This window comes from Onychostruthus taczanowskii, unplaced genomic scaffold (genome assembly GCF_017590055.1).
Source record: "Onychostruthus taczanowskii isolate IOZ18803 unplaced genomic scaffold, ASM1759005v1 scaffold140, whole genome shotgun sequence".
In the NCBI taxonomy this organism is placed as follows: domain Eukaryota; kingdom Metazoa; phylum Chordata; class Aves; order Passeriformes; family Passeridae; genus Onychostruthus; species Onychostruthus taczanowskii.
In genome coordinates this window covers 731,079-754,841 of record NW_024498574.1, presented here as the reverse complement: position 1 = coordinate 754,841, position 23,763 = coordinate 731,079, and the positions used below count along the sequence as shown (strand labels likewise).

The window sequence follows — 23,763 nt, the reverse complement described above, 5'->3', positions numbered from 1 at the left end:
GAAATGGACTGCAGTGGAATATGAAGAGGCCTTTGACGAGTCATGAAAGGAATGGAAAGGTGAACCTTCTTGCACAGGTATCATTCAAAGGTGCTGTTAATGACTATATGAACTAAGTGATTGCATTTTGCTGGTCTATAAACATTTCCCTGTCTTGTCTTCTTCCTTCTTTCCTCCTTCCTCTCTGCCTTCCTTCCTCTTTCAACAAGGGAACCCTCTTCTTTTGTGTACTAAGGACAAGGAAACATATCCTTCCTATGAAATGCTCTCCCAAGCACGATCGCTATCCAGAATCAAAGTCAACCTGCCAGACACCAGGCTCTGGGTTTCCCATCCCTCATATGTGCATGGGAATGCCTGGGGGCTCAGTTCATGGTTAGCTGGCAGAAATTAAGGGCACACTATTTCCAATAGCATTGATGATTAGAATTGGAGCTATGTTAGCCACTGGAACAGTAGTAGTAAGGTAATGCTGTTGACAATGTTGTAGTTGATGTCCCATGTTTGGAACAGGTGCCAACTTATCTCAGGAGACAACTGCTATAGTTCTGACATGACACACATCAGTGTTTACAGCCAGTATTTTCATGTGAGTGTGAATGAAACAGTTCTGCTGAGACACTGCTGTGACCTCACTGTTCTTTTGACTGAGACTGCAGGCTCCCTGTGTTAGTCACTGGATTTCTTATCTATGGGCTCACATTATATGTGTCCTGAATTCTGTGGCACTTACGCTAAATATTTCAGGTGGTGCCACAGATCTTTATTGTAACTACATTAACTGCAGTATTGAACTGTATCCCTTTGAAGTTAGTGTTGCCTGCTGGAAGAAAAGCCCAGAAAATGGAGGCTGCTGAACTGAACAGAGCACCACCTCCAAAAACTAGCTCAGGAATGCAACCTTGTACACCCAGAAATTTATGGGTACAGAAGTTGAGGGGATCAGCCCATATACCTGTAATTTTTTAACTATGGTGGACGTAAGCTCAAAAACTGTCAGCTTAAAACCGCTCAGACAGCAGCTTAGTCTTTTTTTTTTTTTTTGTCTGACCAAGTTGCTGCAGATTGAGTGGCTGCCTCTCCCATGCTTTACTAGACGTCTCTTGAAATTCTGCTTGGTAAAAACTACCTTATCTACCTCCACCTTGTCAGTCATGGCAGCATACTCTCTCAGTGAGATGTGTCTGGTCATTGAAGGTAAATGGGAGGAAAACCTTAAAAAACCAAGGTAGATGAGAGAGGAACTGATGAGTTGGTGAGTTGGTAGTGAAAAGAGGCCCAGAAAAGGCTTGCCAAACTTAAAGCAAATCTTGTAAATTTTGCCTTAAATCATGCCTTCTTCATGCCTCTTTAAATCTTGATTTAGTGGTCCCTCTGTGGTTTATTAGTGTAGGTGTAAGTGAAGATATATTGGTGTTTTTCCATGTGGGCATGTTTTGCGCATACAGTTGAAATGTGTAGCCTTAAATAAACCCTTGAAAATAATGTCTGGCTGACCTATACATAGTCTCTCAGGCATGTGCAGGTCTTTGGCTCATATTTGTGAGATTACTTTTTACAAGGTGAATGCATCTGTGTTAGCTCATTTTACATAGATATCAGCACAGGCAGGTGGCAGATAATAACATTTTAATTTAAAAACTAGATTTGATGTGAAGGAGCAGTCTAGACACAATAGTTGTATCTCATTACAGTGTATTTACTTCTCTCTTAAGTAGCTCTAATGGAGATAGATTCTTCTACATTGACAATACAGTGTACTAAGAGGAGATCCAGTTTACTTACAGGCTGTGTAAATATTTACAAAACAGCTGCGCTACTCACAGCTTTGCCTTGCAACATAGGAAAGACATTTTTGTGCTGTTCTTGTGAGCCAGTGAAGGCTTCCTGAAGGAAAGCCTTGTATGTCTCTCAAGGCTATCACCATGACAATGTGAAGAAAGAGAGAAGTCAAAAGATACGGACTTTGGTTGGCTCACAGAGTGACATGGCTCCTTTTCACGTATTGTCACTATATTTTCTGAAAAATCCCTTTGCCAGGATTTCTTCTCCTGGGAAGCTGAGAAGCCTCAGAGAGGAATGTAAATAATAATTATCTGATTGCTTCTCCTTGTGTTTTGCTGCTTTGGAATGTAGTAGGTGGTTGTTTGATTGGTTCCATGTGAATTGTTTTAACTTAATGACCAATCACCATCACCTGTGTCGACTCTGAGGAGTCAGTCATGGGTTTTTATTATTCTTTCTTGTTAAGCCTTCTGATGTATCATTTTCTCTATAGTTTAGTATAGTTTTAGTATATAATTTGTTTTAATATAATATCATAATATAATAAATCAGCCTTCTGAGAACATGGAGTCAGATTCATCTCTTCCCTCGTCCTGGGACCCTCACAAACACTACAACCTATTGAGAATTTTGTTTCTTTTTCATGACCAGTGGGCAGTGTATGTGTTTGTTAAGCAAATGTCGATATCCTGTAAAACTATAAAGGCAACATGTTGCCTTTATAAGTAGCCTACACAGCCTTCCGCTTTGAGTTTTGGTGCTTGTGCCGTGTTGAGCTCTATAGCGACAGCTGGTGGCCGCCTGCCATGATTGTAACTGGACTGTAAAAAAGAAAAAAAAAAAGAGAAGAAAAGTTGAAGGGTACCCTAAAATGAGTGAAGGCAGCAAGTACACTGTGGAGGTCCAGACCTAATTCAGACGCCTGATTTGAGTGATAGTTCTGATGATGAATTGCTGGTTATAAGTACATCTAGAAAGATGCAGAAATCTGTTTCTGTGAGACCTCGTAGCAGATCCAAGCCTGCTGCTTCTTGAACTCTGCCTCCCTGCCAGGTGGCTGTGACTCCTTGGCACCCTTTGTAATTTTGGGAGCATGTGAGAATGAAAGCAGCTGAAGTGGGAGATTGGAATTCTTTAGAGAAAATAGGTCCACCTAAAAGGATGGAGACAGGTGCTGCTGCTGCTTCTGGTGGGCCTGTGGCTTTTCCTGTTTTCAAAGCTGCTCCTAATTCAGGACAACAAGATAGCCATCAGGTTTTTGCGTGGAGGGTTGTGCAGGATCTCCAGTCAAAAGCAGATCAGTATGGTATTAACTCTTCACAGGTGGTGCAAGTGATTTGTGTTCTAAATGCTGATATACTTGTGCCTTATGATATTGTTCACCTTGCTATGATTCTGTTTCAGCCAGTGCAGTATGGTGTGTTTCAAGCTACCTGGAAACAAGTGGTTGAAAGAGCATTGGACAATATGCAGTTACCTCAGCACGATCCATGTCATGCTGTGGGAGTTGATGCCTTGCTGGGCAATGGACCGTTCTCTAATCCAGATTTGCAGGCAAGATGGGATCCCCTGGTTCTGGCACAGGCCCAGCATCTGGGTATGAGTGCCTTACTTAAAACAATGGAAATGGCAGCTCCTAAACCAAGGTATACTACCATCCAGCAAGAGGTGAAGGAACCTTTTCTGCAGTTTGTGGAGAGGATTGCTGCAGTAAATAGAAGATGATAAGCTGAGGCAAATTTCATGCAGTTAGCCCGGGACAACGCAAACAATGATTGCAGGAGAATTACTGATTCTTTACCGGGAGATCCCTCGCTGTCTGATCTTGTAGTTGCTTGCTCAACGGCTGGTTTGGTTGAGCATAAAATGGCTGCTTTGGCAATAGTCATGAAGTCTTCACCCAGATATTCTGCTTGTGAAGAATCAGGGCATGGGAAGACACAATGCCCTCAAACCACTGGTCAATGTGTACACTCTAGGGTAATTTGGAACAGTAAAGTGCCTTGTTATCATTGTGGTAACTTTGGCCATATTGCTGACTTTTGTAAGTTAAGATCTCTTTCAGGGGGTCGACAAGCGCAGGGAAACTGGAAGAAGAATGCAAAGGGGCGCATGGAGACACAAATACCCCAACGACAATCATGAGCCCTGCCAGCACTGGAAAACTCTCCATTTGTGAACGATACACAGGGGTCACAAGAGGCTCAGCAGGGATTGATATACTGATAGCTAACACAGTAACTATTTTGACAAGAGGTATATGTGAAGCACCTTTTGATGAGTATGGTCCAGTAGGCCAAGGTTTGAGTACTTTTCTGATGGGAAGATCTAGTAGCACTATTCAAGGTATTAATGTCCATTTAAAATGTCCATAATCAGAATCTTATTGATTCTGATTATGTGGGACAAATTCATGCTATGGTGTCTGTTAGTGAACCTCCTGTTATTATCTGAAAGGTACTTGTATTGCTCAACTTGTTCCTTTTATGAGTTCTGTTCCAACTGTAGTGGGCCGGAGTTGTGGCACTGGAGGTTTTGGATCTACAGGACTGCCTGAGGTTCTTTGGACTCAAAAGGTGACAGATCAGCATCCGGAAATACAATGCTTGGTCACTGCTAAGAGGTGTCACCCAGAAACTACAATATCAAGTTTACTTGACACAGGAGCAGATGTAACTATAATTTTACAGTTTGTTTGGCCTCCAGCATGGCCCCTCACTCAATCAACCTTTGGAGTTGTTAGGTTAGGTGGTGCTTTGTCTGTTGTTAAAATTCCTATAACACATCCTGAAGGCCAACAAGCTAACAACATGTTACTAATGCTCAACCTAACTTATGGAGACGTGATTGCTTAACCCAATGGGGTGTTAAAATTACAACGGATTTTTAGTGGGGGGCCACTGAGATGCAGTGCCTTAAATATCCAGTTGTATCCTTAACATGGCTGACAGATAAGCCTGTCTGGACTGATCAGTGGCCCCTGCCTACTGAAAAGCTTCTTGCCCTGAGAGGCTTAGTGATAAAACAATTAAAAGCTGGACATATTGAAAAATCATTTAGCCCATGGAATACACCTGTGTTTGTAATAAAGAAGAAATCAGGTAAATGGAAACTTCTGTACTATTTGCAGTAGATAAATGCTGTGATGGCCGCAATGGGTGCTTTACAATCAGGTCTCCCTACAATGGTTCCACAAGGAATGGGAAATAATTATCATTGGTTTGAAAGACTGCTTTTTTACAATTCCATTGGCTGATCAGGATAATGAAAAATTTGTCTTTACTGTGCCTTCTTTAAATCATGAGGAACTGGGCCAAAGATATCAGTGGACCGTTTTGCCTAAAAGAATGGGAAATTCTCTGAATATTTGTCAATGCTTTGTGGCACAGGCTTTATCTAAGGTCCAAAAGCAATTTAGCAATTGTTATTGCTATCATTATATGGATGTTATCTTGTTGGCGTCCAAAAATAAACAACAATTATTAAACAATTATTGTTATTAAACAACACCTCTTGAACAATGATCTGTGAAAAATTTACAAGCCTTTGGTTTGGTTACCGCCCTGGAAAAAGTTCAAAGACAGATGCCTTAGAAATATTTGGGGTTGATAATCACCAATACACAAATTGTGCCTCAACCTGTAAAATTGGACATTGAAATTAAAACTGCTGCTGACGTACAGAAATTGGTTGGTGCAATAGGTTGGCTTAGGCCATACTTGAGGATAACTAATTCTCAACTGCAACCTTTGTATCACTTATTGTCAGGGATTACTTCCTCTACCAATGAGAGACATTTGACCGCTGCAGCAAAAATGGCTGTAGAAGAAGTTGAATTGGCCTTGACATCTAAATTTGTTACCAGGATAGATGTTTCTGTTGCTATGCAATTATTTATTTTGAGAGATGATTAAATACCATGTGGATTGTTGTGTCAATGGAATGACAAATGCGAAGCCAAATTGCATATTTTGGAGTGGATATTTTTATCTTTCAGGTTCCGAAAAAAATCTCCAGGTCTGTATGAGGTTTTTGCAGACATTATTATCAAAGGTCACTGATGCTGCCATGAAATCTTAGGCTGTGATTCTGTAACTATTGTCATACCGGTACAACAATGGTATTTTGAGTGGTGTTTTCAAAACAATCATGAATTGCCATCTACTTTATCTTCCTTTACAGGTCAAAGAGCATATCATTTGCCTTCTCATCCTATTTTGAATTTCACTAAGAGGATTCTCTTTCAGGGGAAATAACTTTGTTTTTCTGTGCCAGTGGAAGGTGTGACAATTTTTACCCTGTTCATGTCAAGGAATTACATACTTAGTAGTACTAAGTAAGCTTTATGACAGATCATAGAGATCTGTCATAAGCCTTATGACAGATCATAGGCTTAATATGAAGTAGGTGTACTTAAATAAAAATTTGGAACATATGAAGAACTTGCTAACCACTTTGATTACACATGTTGCTCCACAGACATTCAGAAGGCCAGATGCTTCAGTGTACAAAAAGTTCCAGTCATCCAGAACCTCACCAGTGAGCCAGGACTGTTGGTAAATGATGGAGAGTGGCTTTGCAAGCTCATCTGCCAGCTCTCTCATTACCCTGGGGTGGATCCCGTCAGGTCCCATAGATTTATGAACATCCAAGCATTTCAGTAGTTCTTTGAATGTTTAACCAGTGTACTTCTGCATAGATGAATAATGAAATATGACTGAGGAACGCTTACTCAACTTAAAATTTACAGTTACATATTTAATAGTAGTATGCAGTATAAAAAAATTTAGTTACATGTGTTAAACATTATTCTTTGCTTTATACTGAAGTAAAAATGCAATCAATTTTTACAAGATAATAAAATTTTTTATATTGTCAAAAAGAAATTAATTTGCTTGAAGACTCTTATTTGCTATGAGTCTCTGTATAAGACAGATGGAAATACTTACATGAATTCCTTAATATCTGTTTCAAGTAATCCTCACTGTTGACATAAGGTGGTGAGTGTTTTTGGTCTTCATGATCAGAAGTTTGGGGATTTTTCTGCTGGCTTTCATTTACTACGAGTATCAATGGTCTGGTTTTACACACTTGCTATTTTAAATCTTAAATTTTAAATATAAACTTTTTACAATAACATATTTGATTACTTAGTGGAGAATTGATTGTTGATATTTATAAAGGCAGTATTTAAAACAGAAGTCCTCTGACCTTAGTTAGGTTCTTTCGTGGCTTATGTATGTCCTTGTTGCCTATAAAGCAGTTAGAATAGGTGAATTTACAACAAAAGATCAAGTGCTTAAATTTTTGGGAAAGTACAGATTTTCTCAGCAATCTTATTTTAATTCTCTACATATATAATGATATTATTCGTGACTGTGTCTACTTTTTCTTTCCACAGGATTTTTCTTGTTTACTGGCAGATGGAGAAATAAATATTGTACTATTTTCCTCACACACTTGCATGATTTAGGCCATATTCCAGGTTTCAAATGTTTTTCTACATAAAGAGTGACTAGTTTTTCCTTAGTTTTATTTCAAGACACCCACACCAATTGTGTCTTAGACCTTCAAATGAATAAAAACCAAATCAATTTTCACAGAAACACGAGAAGTTCTTATTCCACCTCTACAGTTAAGATACCAAGACCACGAGAAATTAAATTTTTACTAATTTTAGTAAGTTTTCTTCAGTTAAAACAGCTAGAGATGATTTTCCAGGGTGTTGAAACATTTCATATGTTCTGTGTATATGCTGGTTTTTTCATTTTTGTGTTGTGTGAGATTTTTATAGACCCAGAATCCTAATTTGACTGATCAGCAAATGAGAACTACATTGTGAATGGCAAAGTGGACAAATTTTGAGTTAAAATATTCCTTTGACATCACTTGGAGACTCAGTGGCAGAGCTTAGAGTGGAATCAGTTTCTCTAGAGCATTGTTCAATTTTGTTTCCCTTTCTTTTTCCTTTTAAGCTTGAAATAAAGCACATAGATGTAATCTCCATGCATCCCTCCTTCATTCCTCAATTGTACTGAGTCTGATATGCTGAATGAAGAGGGAAAAATACTTTCTAATTATGTAATTAAGGGCTGTACTGCAGTGATATGCACAAAGGGGCAACTTTCTTCAGCTATGATTAAAGAAAAGTTATTTGTGTTTGGACAACTAAGCTAGTATTGAGGAGTCATAAAAACCCACCAAAAACAAAAACAAAAACCCCAATCAACCAAACAAACAAACAAACAGAAAGGATGAACTTGGCAACTGTTAAATTTGCAATTGTTTAAATATTCCTCTGAAGGAGGAGGGATTTCTTTAAGGGAAGGGGATTTGAGATGATGTTTTCAAGGATAAAAAACAGTCTTTGGAGTGTTTTCCACAGGTTTCAATTTATTTCATTGTCCAAGAGAAACTAAATCTGAATTTATTTGCTTTGAATAACCTCTTGCAAACCTGCACCAAAAGGCTGAAGGAACCATTTATCTGCGATTGTAAATTTTAAATTCTCTCTGAGGATATGCTTTATTCCAGTTTCTGTGCATATATGTTGACAATCTGTCTTGCTCTGGTGTAGCTATGTCGTCTGTTTGGAGATACCTGTTTTGTTTCCTTCCCAGCTATTGGTATTTGGTTTACTTACAAATAAATATGTCAGACCAAGAGCTTTGAAATTAAGTAAGTGAAGCAGACAAGGTTTAATAGACAAGAAGCAGCAGTGTCTTCAGTTTACCACTATAATGTGTAGAGTCCACTATGATCTGCCACAGACTTTGCATCAAGAGGGGTAAACAATAAATTATTTGCTTACTGTCGGAGCCCAGGACATCCCTCTGGATGCCCTGGATGGCTCAAGGCCCTGGCAGGGACTTGGAGACCCTGACAGGAAGCCAATGACGCCTGGGAATTCGATCTCAACTCATGGAGCAAATTACCAACTTTATATGAAGAATTACAGGTCACAAAAGTTTAAGTAGCATAGTAGTAGCAATCACAGGTAAAGGGAAAAATTTTGGAGCATGGTACAGGGGGGTTTGGAATTCTGTGCATGGGGGTCAGGGGTTCCAAGATGGAGGGATTTGGGCGTGCCCTGCCCTTCTTCTTTCTTCTCCCTGGCATCCATGTTCAGGATGATGTTGGCATTCACAGATTGGTTTAGAGTAGAAAGTCACTGTCTAACATAAGTGATAGGTATTGGAACATAATTGTAAACATAGTATACATAGTTTTTAGTATAAAAGATAGCACCAGCCCGAGAGGCAGGGAGAATGCCTCAGACTGACCTGCAGAACAGATCTCGGCAGGCCAGACAGAAATGTTTCAGATAAAAAATAATAAACAACCTTGAGAATGTGAACCGAAGACTCCTGATCAGTTCTTCGGCTGCTGGGTTGGGGAAAAGAGACTTTTAACAGAGACACACCTCGGGATCTTCCCAACCAGACCAGACCAGAGGAGATTCCGAGAGCTGACCTGGTCTGATCTTTCACTCAAGAAGAGTGAGAGCAGAGGCTTTCCTTTTCCTTTTCCTTTTCCTTTTCCTTTTCCTTTTCCTTTTCCTTTTTCCCTCTTAATGAAGATGAAATATAGGAATTGTGTAAGGGTCATTGTTTAAGGGTCAGTTTTAAGTAAGGTGACTTTTCTGAACTAGTGAAAGGTATGTCCCATCTTACCATGTAACACAAATTAGATGGCTGGATTTCAGCTTTCTCTACTAAAGTTGATTCCATTGAATGTTTAACCAGTGTACTTCTGCATAGATGAATAATGAAATATGACAATAAGAAAGGTTTCTTTTTATTCTGAGTAACAAATTTACCATCAATGCCTAAAAAGCTAGTTAAGGTGGATTCCAGAGGTCACAACTGAGCTACAAACTGTGCAACTCTTGGTCTGAGTTAAAAGACAAGTTAGGGGACCAGGTAGGAAATAGCTTCAGCCTATCAGTTCTAGGCATAACTACCAATGTGTAGAGCAAAGTTGAGAAGAAATAAATTATTCAGATTCCCATTTATGTGTCTGAGTGTAATACTTGGTCATATTGGGTTGAATGTGGACACAGACATGTCTGAGTCAGAGTGGCTGCAAGTGAAAAGTGCTTCCAGCAAACCCAGATTCCATCAATCAGAGGTTCTGAAAACATTTTGGATACCTCAGCTTCAGAAGGTATCAAAATTTCAGTTTCAACTCTGCTTATATTTGAGGCCACAGCAACAACAAGATGTAATGGATAGCCGGGGATTAACATCATTGGTGACTTACTCCTTCCAAAAGGAAGTTTAATCCCGACAAATGGGATGTGTATACAGAGATTGGCAGATAAACCAAATTTGGTTACAATGCATGCTTACTAATATTTGGTCTGAATCCAATGTTTAACAATTTATGTTTGTCATTTGGTATCCAAGATTTCTGTGGCTGAGTCTTTTTCTTTTTTTCCTTTAATCCTTCCTATCTAAAATATATGATGATTTGTTCCTAGTGCCAAGTTATTCTCCTTTAGAAATTATTTCATTTTCTAGGAGTATAAACACTTCTCTCTTTTCAACCAGGGTATGCCCGGTGGGCTGCCTTGGCCAGGATAGCTCAGTTCTGCTTAGCACAGCCTGTCCGAGCTCCCAAGAAGCTGCTAACTGCAGGCAACCTTAGCAACCTCAAGTGATATCAGCTCTTAGTGATTATCAGCTCTTTGTGATTTCAGCTCTTTAGCTTGCAAGGTGCTGGGCAGACACAGGGGCAGAGAGGACAAGGCCGTGTGAAGTTCCGAAGAATTATTTATTGAGGATTTCCATGAAAGTTCTCAGTGACAGCTCTTCTAGTGAACTGGGCAGAAGTAGGGGTTTATATACCTTACAGGGGTTTTGGCCCCCAGTTTCCAGGTATTCTGATATGTAATAGTGTAGAATTTTTAGAGACCATCCTTAATAATTTCCTTGGCCATGGGGTGGCAGCACGAAGCTCAAGCTTAAGGCTCTCTTTTCCTAGGAGTTCATCACCACATGGAGGGAGGAATCAGGAGCACCAAACCCTCTGAAGAGCCCCACATCCAAATGAAGGGCTTTCAAGAGCTCCCTCTTTGTGTTTGCAGACGCAGTTCTGAGGCCAAGTGTAAATTCTGATTTCAGAATTGTTAATAAGTTGGGTTTCTGACAGGTACATCTTGACACCAGCATCCAAAACCAGTTGATGTGCTTACTTTTGCTGAAAGCAGCAGGAAATAAGTATTCAACTGAAAGAAAGGACCTTTTTTGAGCTGCTTGATGTGGCAACTATTAGACTAAGAGAGTGAGTTTTGCAAATTCTCACCAGATTATGTAAAGGAGAATAACTTGGCACTAGGAACAAATCATCATATATTTTAGATAGGAAGGATGAAGAGAACAATAATTTTCATTATATTTAGATAAAATACAATTTAGTTGCAAAATTATCTTACTGTTCTCAGTTGAAAACAGCTGAAGTTACCTTTCTTTAAGAGATAATGTGACTTTTATTGACTGATGTATTAAAATAGAACCAGAATCACTGAATGGCCTGGGTTGAAAGGAACCTTAAAGATCACCTAGGACCAACCCGTTGCCAAGGGCAGGGACATCTGCCACTGGACCAGGTTGCTCCAAGCCCCACCCAGCCTGGACTTGAACACTTTCAGGGAGAGTTCTTCCCTGTTTATAGTCTTATGACAATTTTAAATCATAGTTGAGGAATTAGTATTGGCTAGAACAATATGGTTGTATTTCAAACAAATGGGTTTTGTGTGTATATCTAAGTTTTGTTTGAAGGGGAAAAAATCATGCTAATTTGATAGAAAATAAATATTCAATCACTGGATATGCTTGTTAAAGTATTTCAATACAGGAATGACTGTATTGAAATACAGTCATTCCTGTATTTCAAGTGTCAGGAATCAGTTTTTGTAACACAGACTAAAAATAGTAGTTTGGAAATCTTGCTAGCCAAAAATATTACCTGTTGAAGGTAAAATAAAACATAGAAAAATATTTGTTGCAACAAAACTGTTTTCCATTTTTATGTGTTTTCTTCCAAGCAAGAATATTCTACTTTTTTTTTTTTTTTTGATTCCTGATGTGAAGAAAAATTTCCAGTGTCAAATAGGTATTTGTCTTTCCATTTTAGCTCTCAATTACATCTGAAATATTTAATTTGAAATACTGAGTCAAATATTCAAATGTTCTTTAAAGTAAATTTTGGAAAATAATTTAGGGTGTATTGACATTTGCAAAATGCCTGCCTTTTTCTATTTTGTTCTTATTTGAAAGAGCAATTCTTGTAGTATTGGAAATTTCTGAAGAGTAAAAATGCCCTTGTAATAACATGGTTAACATTTTTATTTTCTCTCAACTTCAGAATTCTGTTTCTTTTTCATGAAGTATGAGCCTAGAAGAGGTTTTCATGACATTCAGTTTCTGAAGGCAAGCTTGATTGCACAAGCTTGATCCTGTAGTTCCAATAAATCTAAACATTGTTTGACTCAGCAGGGCTGGAACTAGACTTTAAGAAAACCTTCATTTCTGTTTATGCTCTTAAATAGCAGATGGGTCTTAAGAGACAAATGTGGTAGTGCTTTAACAAGCAGGCCTGACTTTAACAAAATAACATTGTATTAGAACCACTAATAGTTGTTTTTGTTTCAAAAACCTAGGTGTAGACTATTCATAGCCTAGACAGAGTTTTAACGGACTCCCAGATGAAAAGTGAATCATTAAATACTAAAATCATAAAATACTAAAATAGAGGTGAATAAGCAACCAAAATATGTACTTGGCAGCATACATGTCTGGAATTTTTTTGGGTTTTTTTCACTTCTCTTTTTATCTGCTGCATCTGTCTGTGATGGGAGATGAGATTACAAAATCATTACAGAAATATACAGTCTGGCCAGGGTAACTCACAGCCAAAGTCTCAACTTCCTCCTTTCTCTGCCTGAGTGCTGGTCACACAACCACTTCAGCTGTGATCATTGGGCTAGTAATTGGAAAATGGAGTAGAGTACATGTTGTATTGTGTTTTGTTATGTTATATGCCGATTTGGTTTGTTCCTTGTACCCCTTTAAGTTGTAATGGTTCTGCCCTGGTTCTCTCTCTCCTTGATCGCCCCATCCATCAAATCTCTCCTCCCTGTTACCCTTAGCAACTGATGTATCCATTCCGTCAGTCCCTCCCTGGTTCCCTGTCTGTCACTCGGTGCCCCAGCCCTTCTGTCTAGAATCTTCCATCCTGGGCATCGAGTGATTGGAGCAGGGGCCAGGAGTCCGCCACTGCTCTTCCTCCATTGGTTTTCCCTACCTGTCTGTTATCCTCCCACCACTCCCACCCTTACTGTGATTGGCTGAAGACCATCTTGACTCTTTGTACCCACCCATCTTTAAAAACCCAGGTCGGAGCCCAGTTGGCTGTCTTCAGCTGGTAGCTCCCCTGGACATTAAACCTGGATTGCGCTACCGCCGGAGTCCGTCTCTTCATTTGCCTCCTGTGGGATAGCAGCCCTCTCTTTTAGTGCGGATCCTCGTCCCTTAAGGCGAAAGCCTTAGGCGCTCCCCTGACCGAGCCCCGGATTGGGAGAGTGCCCCCGTGCTGCCGGCAGTGCTAGCCGCAGTTAGCCAGGACACACCTTAAGGTCAGCCGCCCCCACTGCAGGTACAGATGCTGAAAATTCCCCAGGAATGGGAAAAATAGGAGTTGTATCTCTGTGTAGATATGTATATAGATATTTACATGCAGAAAGGGCATACTCTTCTTCTAGTTATGGTTTCATCCCCTCTCCTGGGTCCCTAAAATTAATATTGCAGGCACCAGATCACTTATAATATATCACTTGCACTTCCATATTTAGTGGCATTTCCTAGCATTTTACCATGTTCTGCTTAATTCATATTTTTTCATCCATTCTCTTCCTCTCCCTCCCTTCTTTCCTCAAAGATACAGATCTTTTCTTTACTAGCACAATCCTTCACCCTTAGACAAAGACAATTACATGATTCTTGAAAATATTTGGCACTCTGACTGTGCCTGTGTATTGCATACTCAACATATTAATAAAGATTCTGCTGCCATGTTATGTCTGGCATAAACCAGTAATTATATGAAAAACTTATTGTGGAATTGTTAAGAAAGTCTGTGCTATGGTTGGTTCAAAGAAATAGGCAAAATAATATGCAGCTTAGGGGCTGGGAAAAAATACAGGAAATTCTTTCCTTCTGTGCCACAAACAGCCAATCACATTTATCACTTCCAGCCTTCTAAAAGTCCTTGTATGCTTTGATATCTCCTGTTCATCTTTGCCATGCACAGATTGTCCTACTGAGGCTTCCCAGTACTCTTCTTGCTCTTTGAGTGCCCCTGAAAGTGATTACTGCTATTGAAGATTGTTTGGTATGTGAAAAATCAACCTTAGTGACAATGCTGAGAAAGGCTGGTCATACACTGTATGGCCCAAGTCTGTGAGCTACTAAATAAACACTCTAAAAGTGTCAGATTAATTTTGCTAGTTCATGGAGCTGATTCTTCAGACTGGCAATGTTCTTATTAGTGTCTTCCTTTATTTCTCCTTCATTTCAGGAGTACATCTTCATCAAGTTCACAGACAACACCAAGCTGAGAGGGAGTGTTGATCTGCTGGAAGGCAGGAGGGCTCTGCAGAGGGATCTGGATAGGCTGGATTGATGGCCTGAGGCCAGCTGGATGAGGTTTAGCAAGGCCAAATGCTGGGTCCTGCCCTTGGGTCACAACAACCCCCTGGCAGTGCTACAAACTGTGACAGCAGCTGGAAAGCTACCTGGGGAAAAGGGCCTTGGGGGGCTGGTGAACATGAGAGGGCCTTGGAGTGCTGGCGAACAGCTGAACATGAGCCAGCCGTGCCCAAGGGCATCCTGGCCTGGATCAGCAATACTGTGGCCAGCAGGGCCAGGGCAGTGGCCGCTCTTCTGTACTCGGGACTGGTGAGGCCATACCTTGGGCACTGGATTCAGTTCTGGGCCCCTCAATTCAGAACACTGAGGTGCTGAACCAAGTCCAGAGCAATGGAGCTGGATGAGGGTCTGGAGTATCTGAAGCACAAGGAAGGATCTGATGAGGAGCAACTGAGGGAATTTGGGTTGTTTATCCTAATGAAAAGGAGGGTCAGGAGGACCTTATCACTCTGTATAACAATCAGAAAGGAGGCTGTAGCCAGATGGGGATCAGCCTCTTCTCCCAGGCAACAAGTGATATGGTAAGAGGAAATGGCCTCAAGCTGTGCCAGGGAGGTTTAGATTGCATATTAGGAAAAGTTCTTTTGCAGAATAGGTTGCCAAACATTGAAACAAGCTCCGCAGGGAAGTGGTGAAGTGACCATCCCTGAAAATGTTCAAAATATGTGTGGATATTGCAACTGAGGATATGGTTTAACAGTGAACATGGTGGTGATGCTGGCTTGACAGTTGGACGTAAGGTTCTTAAAGGTCATTTCCAATCCTAATGAATCTGTGATTCTATGCTGTAGAAGAATTCTTGGCAGAATGAGGGCATTCTGTACCCCTCCAGGGACTGGACAACCCTGGCCTGCAGATTACAGAGTTACTTTGAAGACCATGTACCATCCTCGAACAAGAAGAAGATAGACCATGTACTGTCCTCGAATAGATACAACAAGGAAGAATGAGCATTGTGCAAGGATGAAGCCGGATGCCAAACACAATGTGAGAACTACTAATTTAGCGCTCCTTAGAGACACTTATAGCGTGACAACCAATCAGCAAGTAACATGTATATGCGAATGCAGCCACTTAACCAATGAGCATTAAACAGTAGTGGCATGGAACAGTGTATAGAGAAGCATAAGTAAGCCAAAATTGCTTAATAAAGGAGAACAACATGCAGCCATATTGGTGTGATTGCTGTTACTCAGCCAAATCTCTGTAGGACCCTCTTCACCATGGTGTAGAGTACTTCCTCAATAACAAATGGAAACTGACAGTGGATCTTATTTCAGTTGTTAGGTAGCAGCTATGAAGATGCATAACCTATTGAGAAACATACCAGAAGAAATGTCCAACTTAAGGGAACTGCTGTCTGCCCCTATTGCAAAATCTTGAAGGTTGTAGATGTGAATGTAGAGTTAATTTTTAATGACCTGAATGCACTCTAACAAATGTTTTTTCCCTCTTGAATGCTCATGATGAAAAAAGAAAAGGAAAAAAAAAAAAAGAGAAAGAAAATTAAAGCCAGCCAAAAAAACCCTCAAAAGCAGCAAGTTTGTATTCTGATGTAGTGAAGAATGGAATAAACTAAATATGAATCTAAGAAATACATATCATTTCAGAGTTTAAAAATCATTAGAGTTTTATTGAAAAAGAGTTAACATTTGTCAGTCTGAAAGGGTGGCTGACTGCCTAAATTGTAAGTACAATCTTTCTTTCAGTCTCAGTTGCTTAAAATTTCAATATGATGTATTTCTGCAAAAATTTGTATATTAGCTATTCTAGATGCTAGCTTTACAACCAAGAGTAGAAAACTTGTGCTGTAAACTCATTTTGGAATAGGTCAAAAATCTGAAGACCTATTCAAACTTTTAGCAGACTGTATTTATAGAAGGAATGGGCAAATACTCAGTTTACAAAAAGATGTGATATTTCTGCTCACCTGTGTCTTATTTCCCTCTAACACACAGAGGCTCATCACTTTATATAGAATCCTAGAATCTTACACTCATCGAATATGCTGACTTTGAAGGAACTCATCACAATCATCTAGTCCAACTCCTAAGCCTGCACAGGGTCCCCCAAGAATTGCTGCATGGGCCTGAGAGCATTGTCCAAACACTTGAACTCTGTAAGGCTTGGTGATGTGATCACTTCTCTAGAGTGCCTGTAGTATGACTAATATATAATTAAGTGGGTGGAGAGATGGATGGATGGATGGATGGATGGATGGATGGATGGATGGATGGATATTAGTTTTATCTACTCCCAAAGAGGAGTAGGAATGTTTACCTGCTCTAGATGAAGAGTTGAGGGAATTTGGAAAAGGAATGCTTCCAGGTAGCAGAGTAAGTCTCTGAACATATAATACAAAAACTTCGTATTTTGCATGAAAAAATAAGTACATGTCTGTGTATCAGCTCAGTTTCACAAGGTCTGCTCTACCTAGGTTTGCAGACAGACTTTTGTGTTTGTGTGGTACACCAGTAAAAAGAAAAAATCTGCAGGGCAGCTTGTAGATTCAGACAAAAAATCTCTAACATGAGCTCAGGTGTTTTGGGATGAAGGTAAAACATTAAATACTCACATTATTAATTACATATTTTTACTTCACAAGAGTTTCGGGTTTTGTCAGTGTATTTTTTTATTTCCGTTTTATATTTTTTATAAATCTGAAACGCTATCAAAGAAAGGAGGAAAGAAAGGAATATTCATCCTTTGGATATTGTTCATCAGCATTAATTTTCTTTCTGATGTATGTGTTCAGGTGCCTATACAGCCTCACCTTCCCACGTATTTTTGTTCTCTGAAATGAACATTGCTGACTGCATAAGTCATATGCAGATTGTAAACTCTTTAAGCATTACAATGCATTTATGCTTTGATCACCAACTCTGTCATTTCCACTGGCAGATACTTGTGATGTCAAAAGTGACAACAAGACTTATTGGCAATGCCTGCAGCAAGCTTATAGTCTAAGACAAATGGACAGATTTTTGTAAATTGATGCAACCAGTTTGGCAAAGAGAAATAATATTTTTTCTGAATGATCTTTGTTTTACTAGGTGGTACTCCTTTTACTGAATGTGTTACGATGAACAAAATACTACTACAATTTTTTATAATTTTCCAGATTTTTTTCCTAATTGATTGTGTAAAGCAGCTGCTTTATCTGCTATATATCTATGCATCCATTCAATGGTGTTTCATGTTTCCTCAAGGTTTGAGCATTTTTTTTATATTTGCTCTTTGTCCTCAGCTTGGCCTACTTTAAACTGGACCCCTAGGGAAAAGGTGCTGCATAAGCAACCTTTTTAAGTATTTAGATCCTTATCGTATGTCCTCTTTAGAACTTCATTTTATATTTGTCTTTAGTACGAAACAGTAATAGATTAACTGAGAATCTCTTTTTAAGATGTCTTTTATTTATTGCATACCTCTAACAGATCTGGATGTCATACTTCAGTTACTTTCGAGAGCATGCTTAATAATCTACTATATGTAAGAGAACAAGCATTGGTCTAAGAGCCTTTGCTTTTCACCAGCGGGATTAGTAACATTAGTAAGGCAGAAAATGCCTCTGTAAGTGCATGTTCAAAATTTGACAGGTGTGATAAATATTACATATTAATAAAAATCAGGAGTGTCCAGCATTCTTTTCTGTCTGTAGCTGTTTTTAACAATGGAAAAAATAATTTCTAGTACACGCAAACTGTCTTGGAAAAGGGTAGTTTTTGAGCATTTTGACATAAGTAGAACTAGTATTTATCAACAATATAGATTCAGAAAATCTTCAATTTAATGAGAAATCATATATAGTGAGTGAAAGGACATGGAGAAATTTGTAGCCTTCCATATAATTGTCTGATCCATACATAACCATTCACCCTCTTTCCATTCTTAGTTATATTTTTTAAACACACACATACATGCACACTATGGTATAAATTCAGTAGCGTTCTCTGAGAATTTGCAACAGCAATTAAGACTGCATAAACAACCTATGTATTTCACTGAGCTATAATTTTCATTGTTTTCTATTTCTCTTCAAACAAACAAACTGGCACTTTATTGCACATACAGTGAGGCACAAAGAGCTCTCTTGAATCCTGCCCAGTGTCCTGACACTATTTCTGTACTATTATTCAGGAGTCATGTCAATCTTGTGTTCTACTTTCAGTAAAAGCTTTGTGTACTTGTTTGGTGACTAATAAAATTTGAAAAATATCTATTATCTGCCAAATTCAGACTTTACTTTCTATTCCTCATTTAATCTGAGGAGGATTCAACAGGACAGAATAAAAAATACCTGAGGAAAGATAAGGATGAGAAGAACTCTTTTTTTTTTTTTCGTTCTAATATTTATTTTAAATATCATCAAACACTTGAAATTGGATTTGGGTTTTTGTGCATAAATGTCTTTTGGATAATATTCAAAATGATAAATTTAACATAAATCTGAAGTACTAATATCTCATCATTACGGAGATCATTTTGTATTTGGATTTACATTATCAAAATATGTGGTATTCCAAAATATGTTTTGGAAGTAATAAAATACATAGAAGTACACTTTTGTATGACAAATATTTTGTATTACTGATGGACTTTAAAGATTGTTTTTATGCTTGATAGAATCCTATTCCTATTTGTGTGTAAAATTGCACCTTTACCAGACATCTTTTCTTTTTGTAACTTAATTACTGTAAAGTTGTATAATGGCTGTCAAGCAATTTTTTTGATGCAAAAAATAATTCCCAGTAGAATGAAACGTCAAATATCTCTGCTTTTCTTTGGTTCTCAGCTTGATTACACAGTATTGAAGTGGAATTGTTATTTTAGGTAAGTTCCTGGGTTTAGCCTATCTTCCTAAGGGAACAAACATGACCACATTATCTGCATGGGTATAAAAGTGTTTCTGCTAGCCTCTCTTAATAATGAACACACTGGCCCTGAGAAAATGAGTCCTTGAAGGTATAATCTTCCTACACATAAAAAATAAAAGAAAAAAAGAGGTAGTCAAATAGAGAAGAGACAAAACAAAAAAATTAATCTTTCAAACGGAACACCAAGTATTCTATGGAAACCAGAATATAAAAGTTCAATTGAATATGGAATTGTTTTTTCCTTTGGCCACACTAGCAGTGTACATTCTATCAAACTGCCAAAGCATTCATTATGCATGTATGTATGCATGTATGAAGAAATTGGGAGTTTAGCCTGAAGAAATTAGGAGAACAGTGTTGACTTTTGTGAGTACAGCAGGTATGCAGACATTTGAATTCAGTTTTATTCCTGTGAAACTGTGAGGCTACCTAGTCACAACATCTTAGTGTTTGTGCACAACAAAAATCTCAACAGCTTTTCCAGCTCCAAAATTCTTTCAAATTATCACTCTGTGTGAACGTGGGATTTAAAATTATTTTCTTTTAGATCCATTCTTCCAATGCAATTATTCTTCTGTAGAGAGGGTACTTAAAAAGCAGGAACTTCAAAAGCAGAAATTTTAAATGCAATCATAATTCACCATGTGGTGGTCTGAAAAAAACATCAGACTTTTTACAAAGGCCCATACCCATGAAATACACAGGGATTGTTAATCTCAAAAGAAAGATGTTCATTCCAAGAAAATTTATAAATGTGGTAAAAGACTGTGCTTTTGGAGGCAATCTAGTATGGCAGAACAATTTCCTTCTGGAATAAAACTTGGCAAAGAACATGGCAGATACTGGAGGTCCAGTATTAGTAGCATTGCATAAGGCTCTAAAATAGACAAGGATATAATAGTTCAGTTGGAGGGGACCTATAGTGACAATGCACTCCAAGAGCCTGACAAATTAAGGGCTGATCAAAAATTACAGCATGGTATTAAAGGTACTATCCAAATGCCTCTTAAACACTGAGAGGCTTGAGGCATCAACCACCTCCCTAGGAAGCTCTAACTGCCTGCCTGCACATATTCCACAAATCACACTAACTACAGATTGCACCTAGCATCTAATGTTTACATTATGGCTGGACTAGATTTTCTTCCCTTTTTCTTTCTAGTCCTGTCTTTACCTCTCCATTTAGTCAATTTTTTTTTTTTCCTGAAGGAGTAAGTGACAGAGATCCTGTTATTCTCCTGATACATTTTTCTAGTGCCAGATGGCACTTCTAGGAAATGGCCGTTGCATTCATGGTTGATTTTGCCTAACTTCACTTTCCAATAATTTCTTCTTATTTTGACCTTCACTGAAAGGCTGAAAAACTCCACAGAATGAACGGTCTTTCCCATGTCTGACTTACTAAGTTATTTCTAAACGCATTTTAGAGAAATCCAGTGGACTAAATTTTGATCTCCTAACACAGGCACTCCACCCCAGCAGTTGGCATCACACAAATGAGCTGTGACTGGACAACCATTTGATCATTCAGAACTAAATTTTATTTAATCTTAAAATTTTATTAACAGAATTAATACAGCATCCACACCTCTACTGTAGCTGGGGATGACTTTCTTAAAATGCTTTCACTATCTTCTCTTTCACTAAGCATTTGCTTATGTAAAAAAAACCCAACCAAAAACAAAAACATAAAAATCAGTTTTGAAGGAGCTGGTAGTATAAGAAATCCTTAGTTAGTTAAACATATTTATAAGAGTTTACTGAAAAAAAAATAATGGTTTCCATCTTCATTTTCAGGAGGATCAGCTTATCCAATACAAGGTAGAAATGAAAAGTAAAGAAAAAGTAGTCAGACCTGGAGGATTCATTAAAGAATAGAAGGGGAAAAGCAAGGCTTGATAAAGATCCAAGCTTAAGTTACCATTTAATTTTTCTGATTCATGGTGCTCATTTAGATCTTTCCTTCCCTTCCTTTGCAGTTTCCTTTGCCAGTATGGCTAATTAACACAAACTGGGCTGGTTTTTGGCACACTAGCAGTGAACAGTCTTCATTCTTCCACTTAAATATATTTTATGTCCTAAAAAGGATAGGAAGCCATCTATTGGAACCCAGTTTCTAAGTACTAAACTGGGTCTGAGAATCTCCTAGAACAGAGTTTCTGGTCCTCTAAAATTGCCTTTGGAAAGTTTAACATTATGACAGAATACCTTTTAGAATTTTATTACTGGAATACTACAAGCTTAAATCATAGCACAGATGAAGTGCTGTTGGAAGTCCCAATACCACTTCAAAAATATATTGGGTATAGTGTAGGAGTTAACACCTAGTACTCTTCAGACATTTCCTCCAAACGTTAGCTATCAAAATCTTGCTGCCAAAGGCTAGCGTCCTCACAGAGCAGGAGTTAAGAGGCATTGTCCCTGCTTGGAGGAAGCAAGAATTTGACATTACTCCTCAGGACCAGCTCTGCCATCAGAGCCGAACCTGCTATAGTCAGAAGCAGGGCTCAAGATGTTCCAACGCCTCTTTCCGCTTGAATACTTTCTGTATGTTTGATGTTGTGGTACACAGGTCCTAAATGAGCTCCTTGTAGCTCATTTTCCTGAGATTCAAAGCATAATAGCACCATGCCTGCAAATGTGGCCAAATGCTAATGCCTTCCTAGGCAGCGCCTAGGTCTCAAAAGACCTCTTTTGCTTTTCTTCCTGTTTCATTTTACAGCTATTCAATAAATTGGTTCAGCTTCTACAAATAGAGACTGTTCTGGAGTAAAATATTACCCAAAAAACTCTCTAAAGCAAACCAAAAGCTCGAGGCTGAACTTCTAAGATATAGGCTAATAGGTAATGAATTTTAATTTTTTCCTATAACCTCCACTTAGTTTACAGTTGCATAAGTCTAATTAGTCATGCACATTCACCAGACAATGATTTTCACTTCACTTACTTTGGATACATATCTACCATATATAACTTTTATCTTTTTTAATATAGCGTAAGGGATTTTTATTGTCAACAGTATCTAAGTGGAAGATATTCTGCAAAGAATATCTGCAAAGAAGAAGAAATAAATAATAAAAGATGCGATTCTACCAATGTCTCTTGAGAGCAAGATTGTTTTTGTTGTTTTACAACTCAATCTTTACTTATGGATTCATTATTTAAATGGTTAAATATTACTTTTCTAGATTCGTGCTCTGTACTTAGCTCTTTGCCTCAACTCCAGAACGAAAGACAATCCCTTCACATCTTCCAACATTCCTAATTTCAATGTGAAAACAAAATTTTTTACTAAATTGTCTGGTCCAATGTAAGTTCTCAAACAAATCCTTTGTCAGAGTTTCCCAATATTATATGACAGAAGTTCACTCCAAAATCCAGTTTACTTGTATTAAGTGTCTCTTGAATTGTAGCTTAAATAGCAAATAAAATTACATTGAATTAAGTTAGAGCACATCTACTAAAAAAGTAGCTGCAGAAAAAGAAAAAGAAGGGCTCTTCTTACATTTTCTCTAGGAATTTTGGGGAAAGAGGTCTGTTTTATTTTGGTTTTGCTAGAAACAATAAAAGAAAAACCTATCCATCACTAACAATATGTCAAGCTTCCCAATGTCATGGGGTGACAGCCTTTTTCCCAATATCGTGTGTTGTGTCTGGCAGCTGCGCCTTCTCCTCCCCCGGCCGTCTTGCCGCGGCGGGGCGGGGAGGAAGGGGTGAGGGTGACCGGGCACCTTGGCCTTTGCTTTTGGGCTGCTTGGCTTGGCTGGCTTGCTTGCTCCTGCCTCGGCTGCTAGCTGATAGCTGCTGTTTTGCTGCTTTCTGCTTTCTATGCTGTTTTTTTTTCTTTTTCTTTCATTCCCTCTTTCTTACCCTCCCCCAAAGATACTGGACCGGCTCCGGACCTGACCTGGGACATCCAGGACCCCCGGCGTCCAGGACCCCTGGAGTCTGCGAAAGAAGCTCAGTGCCCTCCACAGCACTGCCTGGTTTCTTTTCTTTTCTTTTCTTTTCTTTTCTTTTCTTTTCTTTTCTTTTCTTTTCTTTTCTTTTCTTTTCTTTTCTTTTCTTGTGTTGGGGAGTGTTCTTTTGTTATTTGTTAATAAATAGTTTTTGTTTTCCACTGTGCTCCTCCGAGGAATTCCTTCCCGAACCCGGTATTGGGGGAGGGGTGGTTGGAGGTTTTTTTAGGGGGCTCCCTTTCGGAGATTTCCGCTAATTTGTCCTAAACCAGGACACCCAACACAGCAGAAAAATTGATAGTCATAGAAGAAGAATGGAACTCATGAGATTTTTTTTTGCATTAACATATATTCTTCAGTTACTGCCTAATTCAAGAAAAAAATTGCTTTGATAAATGTAAATTTGAACAGAGGCTGAGTATTCAGTCTATTCAG

General features: G+C 38.6%; 1 protein-coding gene across 3 annotated transcripts in view; it reads left to right on the top strand.

Annotated features, from left to right (window-relative positions):
- FAM174A (family with sequence similarity 174 member A) overlaps window positions 1–23,318 on the top strand; it is a 49,021-nt gene extending 25,703 nt beyond the window's left edge. Inside the window, exons 4-5 of one of the 3 annotated variants that reach the window (XR_005952167.1) lie at window positions 19,288–19,325; window positions 23,252–23,318. Coding sequence is in view for 2 of the 3 variants with exons in the window: in XM_041398137.1 (XP_041254071.1) it covers window positions 15,328–15,445 (118 nt within the window). In the remaining variant the exon portion in view is untranslated. Of the gene's footprint in view, window positions 1–15,327; window positions 15,665–19,287; window positions 19,326–23,251 lie in introns of those variants that run through there. The other 2 variants (XM_041398140.1, XM_041398137.1) reach the window with 2 other exon arrangements.
- The last annotated feature ends 445 nt before the right edge of the window (window positions 23,319–23,763 follow it).